General features: G+C 37.2%; 1 protein-coding gene across 1 annotated transcript in view; it reads left to right on the top strand.

Annotated features, from left to right (window-relative positions):
• The window catches only part of DNER (delta/notch like EGF repeat containing), a 137,664-nt gene that overhangs the window by 99,629 nt on the left and 25,444 nt on the right, over positions 1 to 12,591 (top strand). Inside the window, exons 7-8 of the mRNA XM_063339824.1 lie at positions 428 to 541; positions 10,438 to 10,662. Coding sequence (XP_063195894.1) covers positions 428 to 541; positions 10,438 to 10,662 — 339 coding nt within the window. The remainder of the gene's footprint in view (positions 1 to 427; positions 542 to 10,437; positions 10,663 to 12,591) is intronic.

Here is a 12,591-nt window from a genome sequence, read left to right on the forward strand (position 1 = left end):
CAGCATATGCACAAATAATTCATAATGTCAAGTCTTGTTTAAAGTCTTGCTAGAGATTATTGACTTGAGATTCAAGATGCGTTTGAAAACCTGTCAGAAATGACTTCTGTTTTGGTTATATGAGAACCCAGAACTAACCTCCATTATACTAGTTTTGTCAGAATATTGCTGCTGGTAAAATACAATTGATATAATCTCTAGATTTCCACTACTTATTTATATTTCTCTAGTGAAGCATAAATTCTAATTAAAAATCTCATTTTAGAAGAAATTAGAAGGCTGCCCTGGATTCTATTTCTAGGTTCTATTCTATTTGGTTAATTTTATTCAAGAAAACTAATGGTATTGTTTGAATCACCTAGTAATACATTTGGTGATAAAACATCATTTTCGCTATATTTTCTGAACGTTGTGTGTTGTTTTGTAGGTTACACTGGAGAGTTGTGCCAGTCAGAGATTGATCATTGCATCCAGAAGCCATGCCAGAATGGAGGTACCTGCTTGTCCAACGTCAATGGATTCAGTTGTCAGTGCCCAGAAGGTAAACAGCAAAGCCCTCTCTAATACCTCATACAAATCGGTGTTTTGTGGGGTGCACTTAGTCTAAATTTGCAGTTATATTTATATATATATTCTTAAATATTTTAAAAATTGTACCTTAGGCCATAATTGCAAGCAGAACACCCCCACCATGAGAAATCTTTGTATAATTAGCAATAGTATATAGAGCATGGTAGGAGCTTAGTGTTTCAGTGCATACGTGGCACAGAAATGTTCGCTCATTCTCTGACACCTCTTCAGTAGAAATCAAGCTCCAGCACTGTAGGAAAGGTGGATCTGAGGAGCCTTAGGGTGTGCTCTGATTTTTGTGTTGTCCAGCCAGTAAATGTGTGAGAAAAGATGCCTCCCTTGTAGTATTTGCTTATTTCTGCATATGGGTCAGTTGGCTAAAATGTGTGTAAGAGCGATAATTCAAAACTGAAGGAATGATTTCAGTCCCCCAAAGTTTTAATTCATTCCCCTTTCTATTTGGACTTATTTCTTTCTCTGCATGAAAGCTTTTCAGTGATTCTCATTGGTACACACCGTAAATGCAACTTTGTGAAATGAGGACACTATGATGCTAAAATGTACGTTTTCGTAACTGACGGAAATGGCAGATGCCTAAATTGCTCATAAAAAAATTATCAGGAGTGAAAGCTCTCAATTATGAAACCTTCTCTTAGTTATTTATAATAAAGATTAGAACCTTGAACTAATTATATTTCTGTTCTTACTTTATCTGTGGATGTTGTTTTTATTCTGTCAGGACCTTATGCTCGCTTTAAGGTACAAGTCTTTGATAAGTGTTCTGGTAACACACACTTGCTTAATAATGAAAATTATTTGTGATTTCTTTAGACTGGTTCCTTGCTTTTCTAGAGTGTTATGCTGTAATGAGTGACCCACTTAGCAGCTGTGTTGAAATACAGACACCGACATTTTGACAGCAATGCAGATCTTGCATTTGGAAGAACTTTGAAAATTGTTTGCCTTATAACTAGTAGCAAAATTCAGAGAGAAAATTATTACATGTTAGACTTGGTCAAGAATTTACTTGCATTTTTCTTAGGAAGTCTGTTCAAGTATCTTTAAGGATGCTTGGCAGGAAATGATCTTTGCAATAATTAATGCTTGGAAAAATAGCTACTGGGATTTTTAGTTGTTTTAGAACTGCTGCATTTGTGTGTGGCATACCTTAATTGCTTGCTCCTGATGACCTATTAATCAATATGCTGACCATTTCTCAACTTCTCTCCTACTGCCATTGGAGACGCTGGCCACGGGACAGGGTTACTGGTGGGCTGAGGTCCCCCGCTGCGGGTGTGCTGTGGTGCTGCGGCTGGGATACGGTGCCTGTAGCATAGCTCTTCAGTGCCCTGCTGAAAGGCATTTATGCCTCGGTTGCGGTGCAGGGTTGTGGCTGCTCTCCTGCCCAGGGAGCTCCTGCCAGCGGCAATTAGCCTGTGAATGGAGCGGGACGGCTGCCAGCTCCGCCTGGACCGTGGGCCTGGCACTGCCGCAGGCAGCCACGCTGCTCTCGCAGGAGCACCACCTGGCTGTGCCAAGGGCCCCGCACCGGTCCCTGTGCCGTGAGGGAGATCTGGAGCACGGGAGAGGAAAACCTTCCCTTCATCTCCCTCCAGAGATGTTTTCTCCAAAGGGAGTGACTGAGCGGTTGTTTGATGTGCCACTGCTTGATGTGTGGCGTTCTTACTCACAGCAGCTTTTCTGCTGCAGAACAAGCAACTCACTTGCACTTCTCTTTTCTCAGTTTTACTCACGTTTGGCTATCTCTGTGTTGTGTCACTTGTCCTGCGGTCTTGTTGCCTGCTTTGTTTCTTGGATATTTGTCTTCTGTGCCTTTCTTTGCCACTGATCCATATTTGTGTTTGAGAAGTTTCCAGTTGTTTCTGTTGCGTGCTGTGCTTTAAGTAGGCTTATTTTGGCACTGTCGTTCTACCATCTTAGTATTTAGGCTGCACGCTTTGCTCTTTTTCCTTCGGGGCACGTTGGTACCATTTTCTTAGTATTCTGATATTTTTGTTTGTTGGCACTTCTGTTCTTATTATGTGTTACAAACCTGTGCTCCTTTTCTGCTTGGGGTCTTGAGGTTTCTGGTTTTTCCTTAAAGAAATGTTTTTTGACCCTTCCAGAGGAAAGAAAAAAAAATATTTAGCATCTTCAAGAAGCTGCTAAGTACTCAGAGACTTTGTTGATAGGCAAACATGCTTTTTGGGTTTTTTGTGGGGGAACATTTATGTGCAGAGTTACCAGTTCTAGTCTCCCAGTATCACTTGTTTCCAAGAGCAGCCGTGTTGTAGAGCGAAGAGAGAACCGGGGGAAGGGCCGTTACTCTTATTGCTTATTTGTACCACTAGTATGCTCACATTATGAGTGTTTTCAAAAAGCACTGGGGCAGCACAAGAAATAATTTTACTGAAATACACTTAAAACTCTTGTTAGAATCAGTTTTTGTACATTGGTCTGTATTATTTCCAAAGTAAAAAAAAAACACCTTTGGAGGGAATAGCAAGTTTCAGAAATCACTATGTGGACTTCCCAGGGTTATTTCCCCTCGAAAGAATAGTGGTGTATGCACCGTATCTGATTCTCAGTCCCTTGGATATGACAAAATCGTTTTTAGGTTTGCAGGAGCAGATGTTATCTCATGTGCATGGTTGCTCTTCTTGAGTGAGCCTGTGGTAACTCAACAGCAGCCCAAAGGTTCTCCCTGGCTCCCTAATAATTACCATTGTTTCAGAGAGCAGATGCTTCCCGCGAAGTTACGTAGCTGTGCTTCCCACTCCCCTTCCTCACCGTAAGGAGGGGAGTGAGTTGGTGCAGAAGTGACACAGTCTGTCTGCAGGGGCCAGTGCTAGTGCTCTGGAGTAGCCTAATGGGCGTTTTAGGTAATAAGGGCTTTTCCATCTTCTTCTGGAAGATCTACTATGCCAACGAGCTCAGGAATTCAGATATTTTGTGGAGGGAAAGAAAGGGTTGATTTAACAAAATATATTTGTTATATATAACAAAATATGTTGTCTAAATTTACTAATGACTGCCTCTCCCATGATTCTGCTTTCTTCTTTTGAGGTGGTATCCTCTCATAGAGGCATATTTTGAGAGGGGTTTTTTTGGGTTTTGAAGAGATTTGGTTATTTTTGTAAGTGCAACAAAGAATAGTTAATTGAAAATTGCAGATGCAGTCACTTGCAGATTTGCTATTTTTAGCATGTCCTCAAATTTTCCATTTAAAAAAAACCTCTACCAAAACCCCATGATAGGCTTCTAATTTAAGCGAGGTCTCTTGCTCTGCTGCTATTCTCCTGCTGTGCTTGATAGTAATTGCTTGTTGAGAAGAGGCCTTTCTTTTTGTAGTGCTAATTCAGCACAGTGGGGGAAAGGTAGCCAAGGAGCTTATATATGTGTGAAACCTAAAATACTGGAGATATAATGTGGTTAGCCAGAAAAGGATAAGAGAAGATGGAAAGTATCACAAAGGGAAAAGAAAAAGATGGTAGAATAAGGAATGAGATGGAAACAATGAGGAATGGCACCGAGATTGTGCATTTCTTTTAGAAATGAGATCGGCAGTTCATGAAGAAGCATGTGATAACTTACAGAAGGTGAGATCTGAGGCACTGAAAAAGCAGCCTAAATTGGATATGAGCATTTCATGATTATTCTCTGGACAATTTTACTGTCTTAAGAGTCCTAATATAAAGAAAATTTCTTCATGCTTGCAGATTTAATTTTCTGTAGATTTTAATGTCCAAAATACGTCAGAAAATAAACTGCTATCTGAAGTTGTTGAGTCAAATTGTATTAAAGAGAAAATTGGATTTTATACTCAAATTTATAATGAAGAAGCTTAAGATATACTTAGGACGGAAGAATTTGTTCAAAATTTTGACTTTCTGTTATTGTGAAGCGGACGTTTGTGATGTGCTTACTTACAATGGGGTAAGGATCTTTGATCATCATCTTTGAAATTTCATGATAATAAACATGTATTTAGCAAATATTACCATCAAATTATCATGCAAAGAAATTTCCAGACATTCTAAACCCCTACACATAGTAAATATTTATCAACCTGAACATGGATATTTGAAATGTATTTCCATATATAGAATGATTCCATAAATATCCATATTACTCTCTCCTCTGATTTTCTTTCACTTGGTAATGTATAACAGTACTGTATTGCCAGTAATATCAATTCATTTTATTTGAGGTACTGCTCTTCATTTTATAAATTCGGTTACTTCATTTTCTTTAAATCACTGAGAAATTATGTACATTCTCAAAGCGCCCTGAAGTGGAATTCAATATAAAGATAATATAAATAGCTGGATGGAATAAGCAAATGTAATTACAGTAAACGTTTTAATGATGGAGAAACCACTTATCCTTGCTTATATAGCTATGACATTCATTGAAATCTTTGTTAAAAGTAAAAAAAAAAAAAAGAGGATGTAAATGGTCTGATTGTGTGATGAGGAAATGCAAGTTTCACTAATCTGTTCCTTTTGTAAAGTTGGTAGAATGAAAGACTTATATATACTTGTACACATACACATTTTACATATTTTAAACATTTGGAGAGCCTTTGCTAATTTTTTTAATAGTATCATAAGATACTAGTAGAATAAATTGGTAATGGAAAATACTTTTGAACAAAACCAGATAATAGTGAGCAAAGTGCAGATCCGTTGTTATAACAAAGAAATAAACTTCTATTGCAAGATGTTTCTGAAGTTCTGTTACATGCAATATTAATGTCCTGATGATGTGCACAGGTGAACCGCATTCAGTGTTACAGGAGGACATTAATCTTTGATAAAAATAGCAAGCATTCAGCTGGCTAACAACATGAAACAGGCTTGGATTCTTGGGACTTTGCTTCTTTCTATGTGCTGAGGTCACCTGCTCTGACAGAAGTGGCAGAAATCTTGTAATTCAGATTAATAGATTTTTTGAAAAGTACTCCTCAGCAATAATGGATTTCATAGCCAACCTGTTGAAGGAGATAGAGAGAAAACAATGTTATGATTAGGAGTTTAAGATCTAGATTACTTGAAATTCACATTTCAGGACTCATTTTATTTTCTTATTGGCAATTTGATTTGACTAGCTGAGGTAACTACAGCTAGGCTGCATGTTGACCAAAAGTGTCCTGAAATACCTGCAGGTATTTCTGGATATACTGGAAGGCAGCAAGTTTATGAATGCTCTTATTGTAGTTTCTGTGATTTAAAAACTTAAAGTTCGACAGCTATAGATGATGGTACGTTGTGATTCATATGTGTTGATTTGCAACAGCAGCTAGAAAATGCACATTGTCACCATGAATTTTAATTGACTGGGAGAACAGAAGTTATTTGCCTAGATTAAGAATAGTTTAAGTTTCAAGGTCTTCACTTTTTCTGGGCTTCATTGTTCACATAGAAGCCTTTTTCTGTATTATATCTTGCAGATTTGATTCTAGCTCCTTTAGGTTTATGTACAATAAACCTATTTATTATCTTGATTCCAGGAAACTAGGTCACACAGCTGTTGCATATGGAAGTTTTCCCAAGGATACTGGTGATTAGTGAATGCAGAATCCTACATATTGCCATAAGAGAGTTTAATTTACCTGAAGAACATTTTGTTGTTAATTAAAAAATTTTATGGCTGTTTAGTTTATGGTACTTTCTGCTCATCTAATGTTTTTACCTGGCATCTTCTCAAATTCCTCCTATCTTTAATAGACTTCTCCTTAATGCCATAACGGGTTTATCCTCTGTTCTTCTTTATCTGTTAAAATTTAGCTAGGGTGAATTTAAATCAAAATCTTACAATTACATTTTAATGATTTCTTGTTTTGTTATGATGAGTATCTTTTTTCCTCTTTACAGAATTCCAGTGAAAATCCAGCAGACATCTATTTCCTCATAAAACAGTTTTCTAGGGAAAATAATAGATTTCCCATATTTCTTTTAGTATTTATCCCCGTATTTCAAATCTAAAGGTTTTTTAATCCCCAGCCCCAGCAATTCACAGGCTTAATTTTTCACATTAGTGTAATTCTTGGAATTAGGTCTAACACAACATTCAGGCAAATTGATTGTTCCGCAGGCTGTATAAAAAGCAGTTGTACAGTATCTTCAGAAAATGTTTAACTTCCTTGATTTGTACATGGCTCTCTTGCTTTCAATAGCCAAGTAATTAAAACCCCACTAGGATGAGAAATCTGGCTTTTATCCAGAGCTTTTCTATCTCTGAAAACATTTTCTGATCTGGTTTCTATCATTGCCCTCGAGGACTGTAGCAATATGAAGAATATGACCTGACTTAATACTTTTATTCTTCTTGACAACTAGTCAAATGGTCTAATTCATGTAAGCACTAATATTGTTTTGTGTTTTTTAGCAGTATAAGTCTTTTCTAATATCGCCTTTTCCCTTTACCTTCTGCATTATCCCTTTGTTAAATTTTGCATTCAGATCTTTCAAATCACCAGTAGTCTTTACATTTCAGTCATGTCCTTATTACACCAAAAATGACCAAAATGCCAAAATAATGTATCTTCAATTCAGATATGCAACTACTGCTGCTTTGAGTATTTTCAGTCATTTAACTCATATGTAAAACTTAAACTTCCAGAGTCAACTAAACGCATTTCACAGTGCAGTCAAAGATAGCACAAGGGCAACATGTTTTAGTGTATTTTAAACCTGCATATGTTCTTGAAGTGCTTTGTCACTTGAAACATTAGCCATCTGCCAGTAAGCTTCTCTTTGTAGGGAAGATTATTGCAAAGGTTGTAGTGAAGCAGCATTAGTGTCATTGTGTGACCTCAGATCTCCTTGATCCTTTTCAATCCTGTTTCAGAGTTAGCGTAGAGATTTCACTGGACTCATTGGCTGATCTCCTCTTGGTAATAGTTAAAAGTCATTGCAGATTCTTTTAAATCTGTCCAGGATTTTATGATACCAGTACAGGCTTTTTTAATTTGTCAGCAAACCGTTGCTGGAATTAGATTCTTGATTTTAGGTTTTTCGTTCTTTTCAGTTTCTTGTGGTTACGCAGTTATCACCTACAGGGGGGACCTCTAATATAGGATTGCACAATATTTGTTTTTAAGCTCTCCTTCTTCAACACTGGTGTGCAGGTGGTCCCAATAAAGCCCCTGAAGCAATCTGAGCCGTAGGACAGCAAAATGGAGAGGGCAGAAGGCTCTTGCTTGTTCTCTGCCTGTGCCCTACCAGACCTTTTCTTCCTGGTCTATCACTGAGTTACTTATGAATAAACTGTTAAAAGTTCAATCTGTAGGTTGTTTCTTTTATTTATTACTTTTTTTTAAAATAAGATTATTTTTTTTCTCCTTATTCCATAGCTCTGGCATAAGATTTATGAACATATGAGGGAAACATGGCTTTTTAAGTCATTTGTCCAGGACCTGATATTCTGAGGATGCTCCTAAAATCCTGCTGCCAACAGTGCCCAAGAATATCCTAATTTGGTCTGGAACTCACAGGGCAGCTGGGACATTTCCATCTTCTTTTTAGTTACAATAATCTAAGTTTTGTTAATTCTCTGAGTAGATCCCTGTAGTACATTTTGTGTGGATTACTCGTCTTTGTTTAATATCCATTTCCCTCTCTTTCTGATGCAGTTCACTGAGATTTTGTGGATCTATAAAAGATGGAGTTTGTCTCCTTGAGGAAGCCCTCAGGATATTTAAAGTTAATTGCTGGTCTCATTTTTTTTTTTTTGGGGGGGGGGCTGGGGGCTGGGAGTGTGCGTGCTGGAAACTTCTTTAGGCTGATCATCTCAGCCCTCACTCACTCTTCAGGTCTTGGAGCTCAGTCAAGTTGAGCTCAGTTCCCTAGATCTTTCTGGCCCAAGTTTTCAATAAACCTAATTATTAAGAGCAAACTATAGAATTTAAACCTTTTAGTAACTGTTTGGGGGGGGTTTTGTTATGCTTTAAAATACAAGTTTGTCTATTTTTTATGCGCTTGTTTTCAGAAATGCAAACTCCTGAATTGCTAACCATGATTCCAGTGCTAGAACTACAATCAAACAAAGTTTAAACTCACCTGAATGCGAATCATGAATAATTAGAAATGAAAGAAAATCAAAATGCCCTGAAATCACCATCCCTAGAGGTATTTAAGGAACGTGTAGATTTGGCACTTCAGGGCATGGTCTAGTGGCAGAGATTGTAGGGGTTTTTTTGTGTGTGTGTATGGTTGGACTCCATGATCTCAAAGGTCCTTTCCAACCATGAAGATTCTGTGATTCTATGAAAGTAACACATCTGTCAAAATTCACCAAAAACTATTTCCTGATGAATTGTACCTTGCTTGAAATGTGGAATGACATTGTTTAGAATGAAAATATTTACTGAGTCAGTAAATGATAATGAGATGCTGTAAAGTATGTATTGAATGCGGTATTTGGTCTCACTTTTGGTATTCATCGTAAGCTATATACAATATAGGGGTTCAGTTCTAATACATCAACTGCTTTTAATCCAGCAGCAAGACTTTATAGATATAAAAACTATAGAAGTAAGGCCAAAAATCTGCTTCATTCCATCAGGGATAAGATTTCAATATTGAGTGTTAATCCAAAGCGTCACCTGTCATTGTTTTCATGCTCTGAGCTGTTGGCAGGCTCATATAACAAGGCAGGCTCTCATATAACAGAGATATCTCCTCCATCTTGATCCTTTCTCTCATCGTCGGGCACGTTTTGTGTTTTGTGGGTTTGTTTGGTTTTTTTTAAATTAGTTTTTCTGTCTTTCTGAATAAGTATTTTTCAAATCCTAGAATAGTTTTTCATGCATTTACTTATTTTCTTTGAAATGTTGTTACCATCTCCTGGGTAGCAGTGGCAATGTGTTCGGGTCTTTGTCTTTCAGACTGGTACAACTGCAGTGGTTTACACTTTCTGTTAGAGTAGATTGGTAAAGCTGGCTTGGTGGGTCTTGAGTAGAGGCTGGCCTGATCTGCTCCCAATTTCTCATTCCCAGTGATTAGTGTATTGTAATTTTAAGAGCTGCTCCATAATACAAGATATTCCAGGGAATTTGAGCCTGAACAGTTGTGGTCTGTAGGAACAGACCAAACACTCATCAGAAAATATTAGAGTTGAATGGAAAGGATGGTTTTCTCTTCTATTTGGAGGGGTGCTAGAATATGAATATTCGTTTCTGACCTGCTTTCAGGTCCAATAACCATGCTTCACGTTGCTATATATGTGATGTATATGTATGTGATAAAAACTATAGTTAGGATACTGCAATTTGTTCAAATGTTATTGTTTTCTACATCTGATCAAAACAACTCCCTTGCAAGGATATCCTTTTCTTTATGTCTAATTTTTACATGGTGTTGCTTCGATAAATCATTCTCTCTCCTGCTAATAATAAGTATGTTCTTGTAAAAGGTAATATTTTAAATTATTGAAGCTTAAGTGAACTCATGTGTTGCTGCTTTAAAGGTTGTTAAGAATGACAAACGCATTAAGAAAAATGAAAAAAAGGTCAGTTTTGACTGCTTTTTTTTCCAGGCTAGTCTGTTCCTGATCTTTATAAAATGTCTTTCTAGCCAGATACACTTTGTAAAGTGGATAAGCACTGTCAGATTCAATATTTTTGCACTTCACTGCCTTAGTCATATGGTAGTACGATTCTGCCTGAAACATCTTGTATCATACCATGTTAACGGGTATAATTAGAGTTTAGTATATATAGAAAGTCTGTATTTTTTGTAATTTTCATAGAAGAAAAAAAAGCGAAGTATAGATGTGTCAATGGCTTACTTTTAACTGGCTTTAGTTATTGAAATTGTACGTATACCAGAATGTTTACTTATGAAAACCATTTATTTCTTTTAGGGTTTTTAGGAACTGCTTGTGAAGACAAAATAGACCCTTGTGCGTCATCTCCCTGCCAGAACAATGGAACCTGTTATGCAGATAGACTTGCCTTCTCCTGCAGTTGTAGTCCTGGATTTACAGGACCTACATGTGCTCAGCTGATTGACTTCTGCGCTCTGAATCCTTGTGCACATGGCATTTGTCGCAGTGTTGGAACCAGCTACAAATGCCTCTGTAAACCTGGTTTGTACCAGTTACATGTTTTGTAAATCCTCTAATATTTTTATATGTAGATTCCAGTATATAGTTTAAAATTATTTTCTTTCTTTCTTTTCAGTATGTAAAACACATTGAGCAGATGTTCTATCTGTTTAGAATAATAATAGGAATCTACACATCACATTTGTAAAATCAAAAATTGCAGAGTGAGCACTGAAAACACCCACTGAGATCCATATGGCTTGGTTGATATCTACCGTTGTATTATAAAACCGTAGTCTGCAGGATAAATCTTTTTTAAGGTGAGGTATCAGTGTCATTGAAATTGCAGAATTTGGTAGCAAGGATGGAAAATGGGACGCTGATCATTTGGGAAGGAGTGGGAACAAACCAGGTAACTGAGCAAAGGTAGAGACGGAAAAGAAACAATTGTTTACCCCAAAGGGTTTAGTTCTGCCATACAAATTGACATAAATTATCTCTTTTAAGAAGTTCCAGTGCCAGTGCTTAGGTGAGCATAGCTAGTAGACTCAGCTGGTAACTGTTTGATAATAGAGCCTAACAGCGCATGGTGTCTGGGTTGCATTTGGATTAGCTCTAGATATTTTGCTTCATTGTACTGATGTAACGGAATATTGGGGTGCTTATAGCTCCCTTTATACATTTTAGCAATGATAATTAATAGGTGAAATAATAGTTAGAATGAATGATATTGTGTGCTGCACATCCACTACTGCTTAAGCACTTACAGAGTGAAAACCAATAATCTTTGTTTTCATTTGAATAATTTTGGCACCTTTTTTTTGAAAGTCTGTTTCTATAAAGCTGCAGAAGTTAAGGGGAAAATACATCCCTAGTGTACAAGGGATAAGCTAAGGAGTGATATTGGATAGATAGTAGCTCCACATATACATAACCCTGTGACATGCATGTTGTTCTCCGAAGCTCCTTTCAGAGGAATACTGTTTGCCTTCCCTGTGGGAAACCAGTTGCAATTCTCCCGTTCGTTTTCCTTCCTTCTCACTTAGCAGGATGTGGAGGTAACCTGTCAGTCACAAAGTAGCCAAGCACTCCTGTAGGTGGTGAGTCTGAATGTCAGTATGTGCCACATCCAGATGCTTTCTTTTTGGCCTGTGCGTAGAAAGAAGTCATCTTCATTTTCTTCCAAAAAGTTTCTCCTTTTCTTCCCAAAAAAGAAGCCCACAATCTGTTCTTAGAACACTTCAGATTAGGATAGTGAATCTCAGGACAAAAAAGAAAGTAAAATAACTGTTTAATTTGACTTCCATATATTATTGGCATTTTGAGGAAGAAAGATGTCACTGCTTGCTGCTTCTGCTTCTTATGGCTTTAGAGCAAGGTGAAACGCAGAGAACTCTCTGATTTTACTTGAAGACTGAGATTTTATCTAAGATTCTGTAGCCCATAAAACTGGTATTTCATTTGAAGAGACATCCCTGAAGACAAAAGAATTACCAGCTAATGTCTTTGTCTTGGATGGGATATTGAGTGCACGCTTCAAAGTGTTGCTTTCAGTAACTGATGCATCTGATCTTCAAGGAAATTCCAGATGTTGAGAGAAAAGTTTGAAACCGCTTAAGGATGAAAGCATTCATCACTTTGTAGGAATAGTGGGACTGATTTTTGAAAATAAGCCATTACTCATTAAATCAATAAACGTAGGAAGAAAAGGTTTCAGCCTAAGGCGTTACATTGTGTAGCAAGATTCTCAGGGATGTATGCTATCCTGAGAGGGAGGCCGCAACACGGTTGTGTTGTTTCACAGTTTTGTTGAAATGTTCTTTGTGCAGTGTGTTTTGATTTTTGGAATGAAGACGCTTTTTGTTATACGTTAGACAACCGGCTGTATAGTACTTAGTGCAGTTACAAAGTTTGTGCTTATATAATAAAATTATCCTGATGTGATATGATATGACATGATATGATATGACA

Source organism: Chroicocephalus ridibundus, chromosome 6 (genome assembly GCF_963924245.1).
Source record: "Chroicocephalus ridibundus chromosome 6, bChrRid1.1, whole genome shotgun sequence".
NCBI classification, from domain to species: Eukaryota; Metazoa; Chordata; class Aves; order Charadriiformes; family Laridae; genus Chroicocephalus; species Chroicocephalus ridibundus.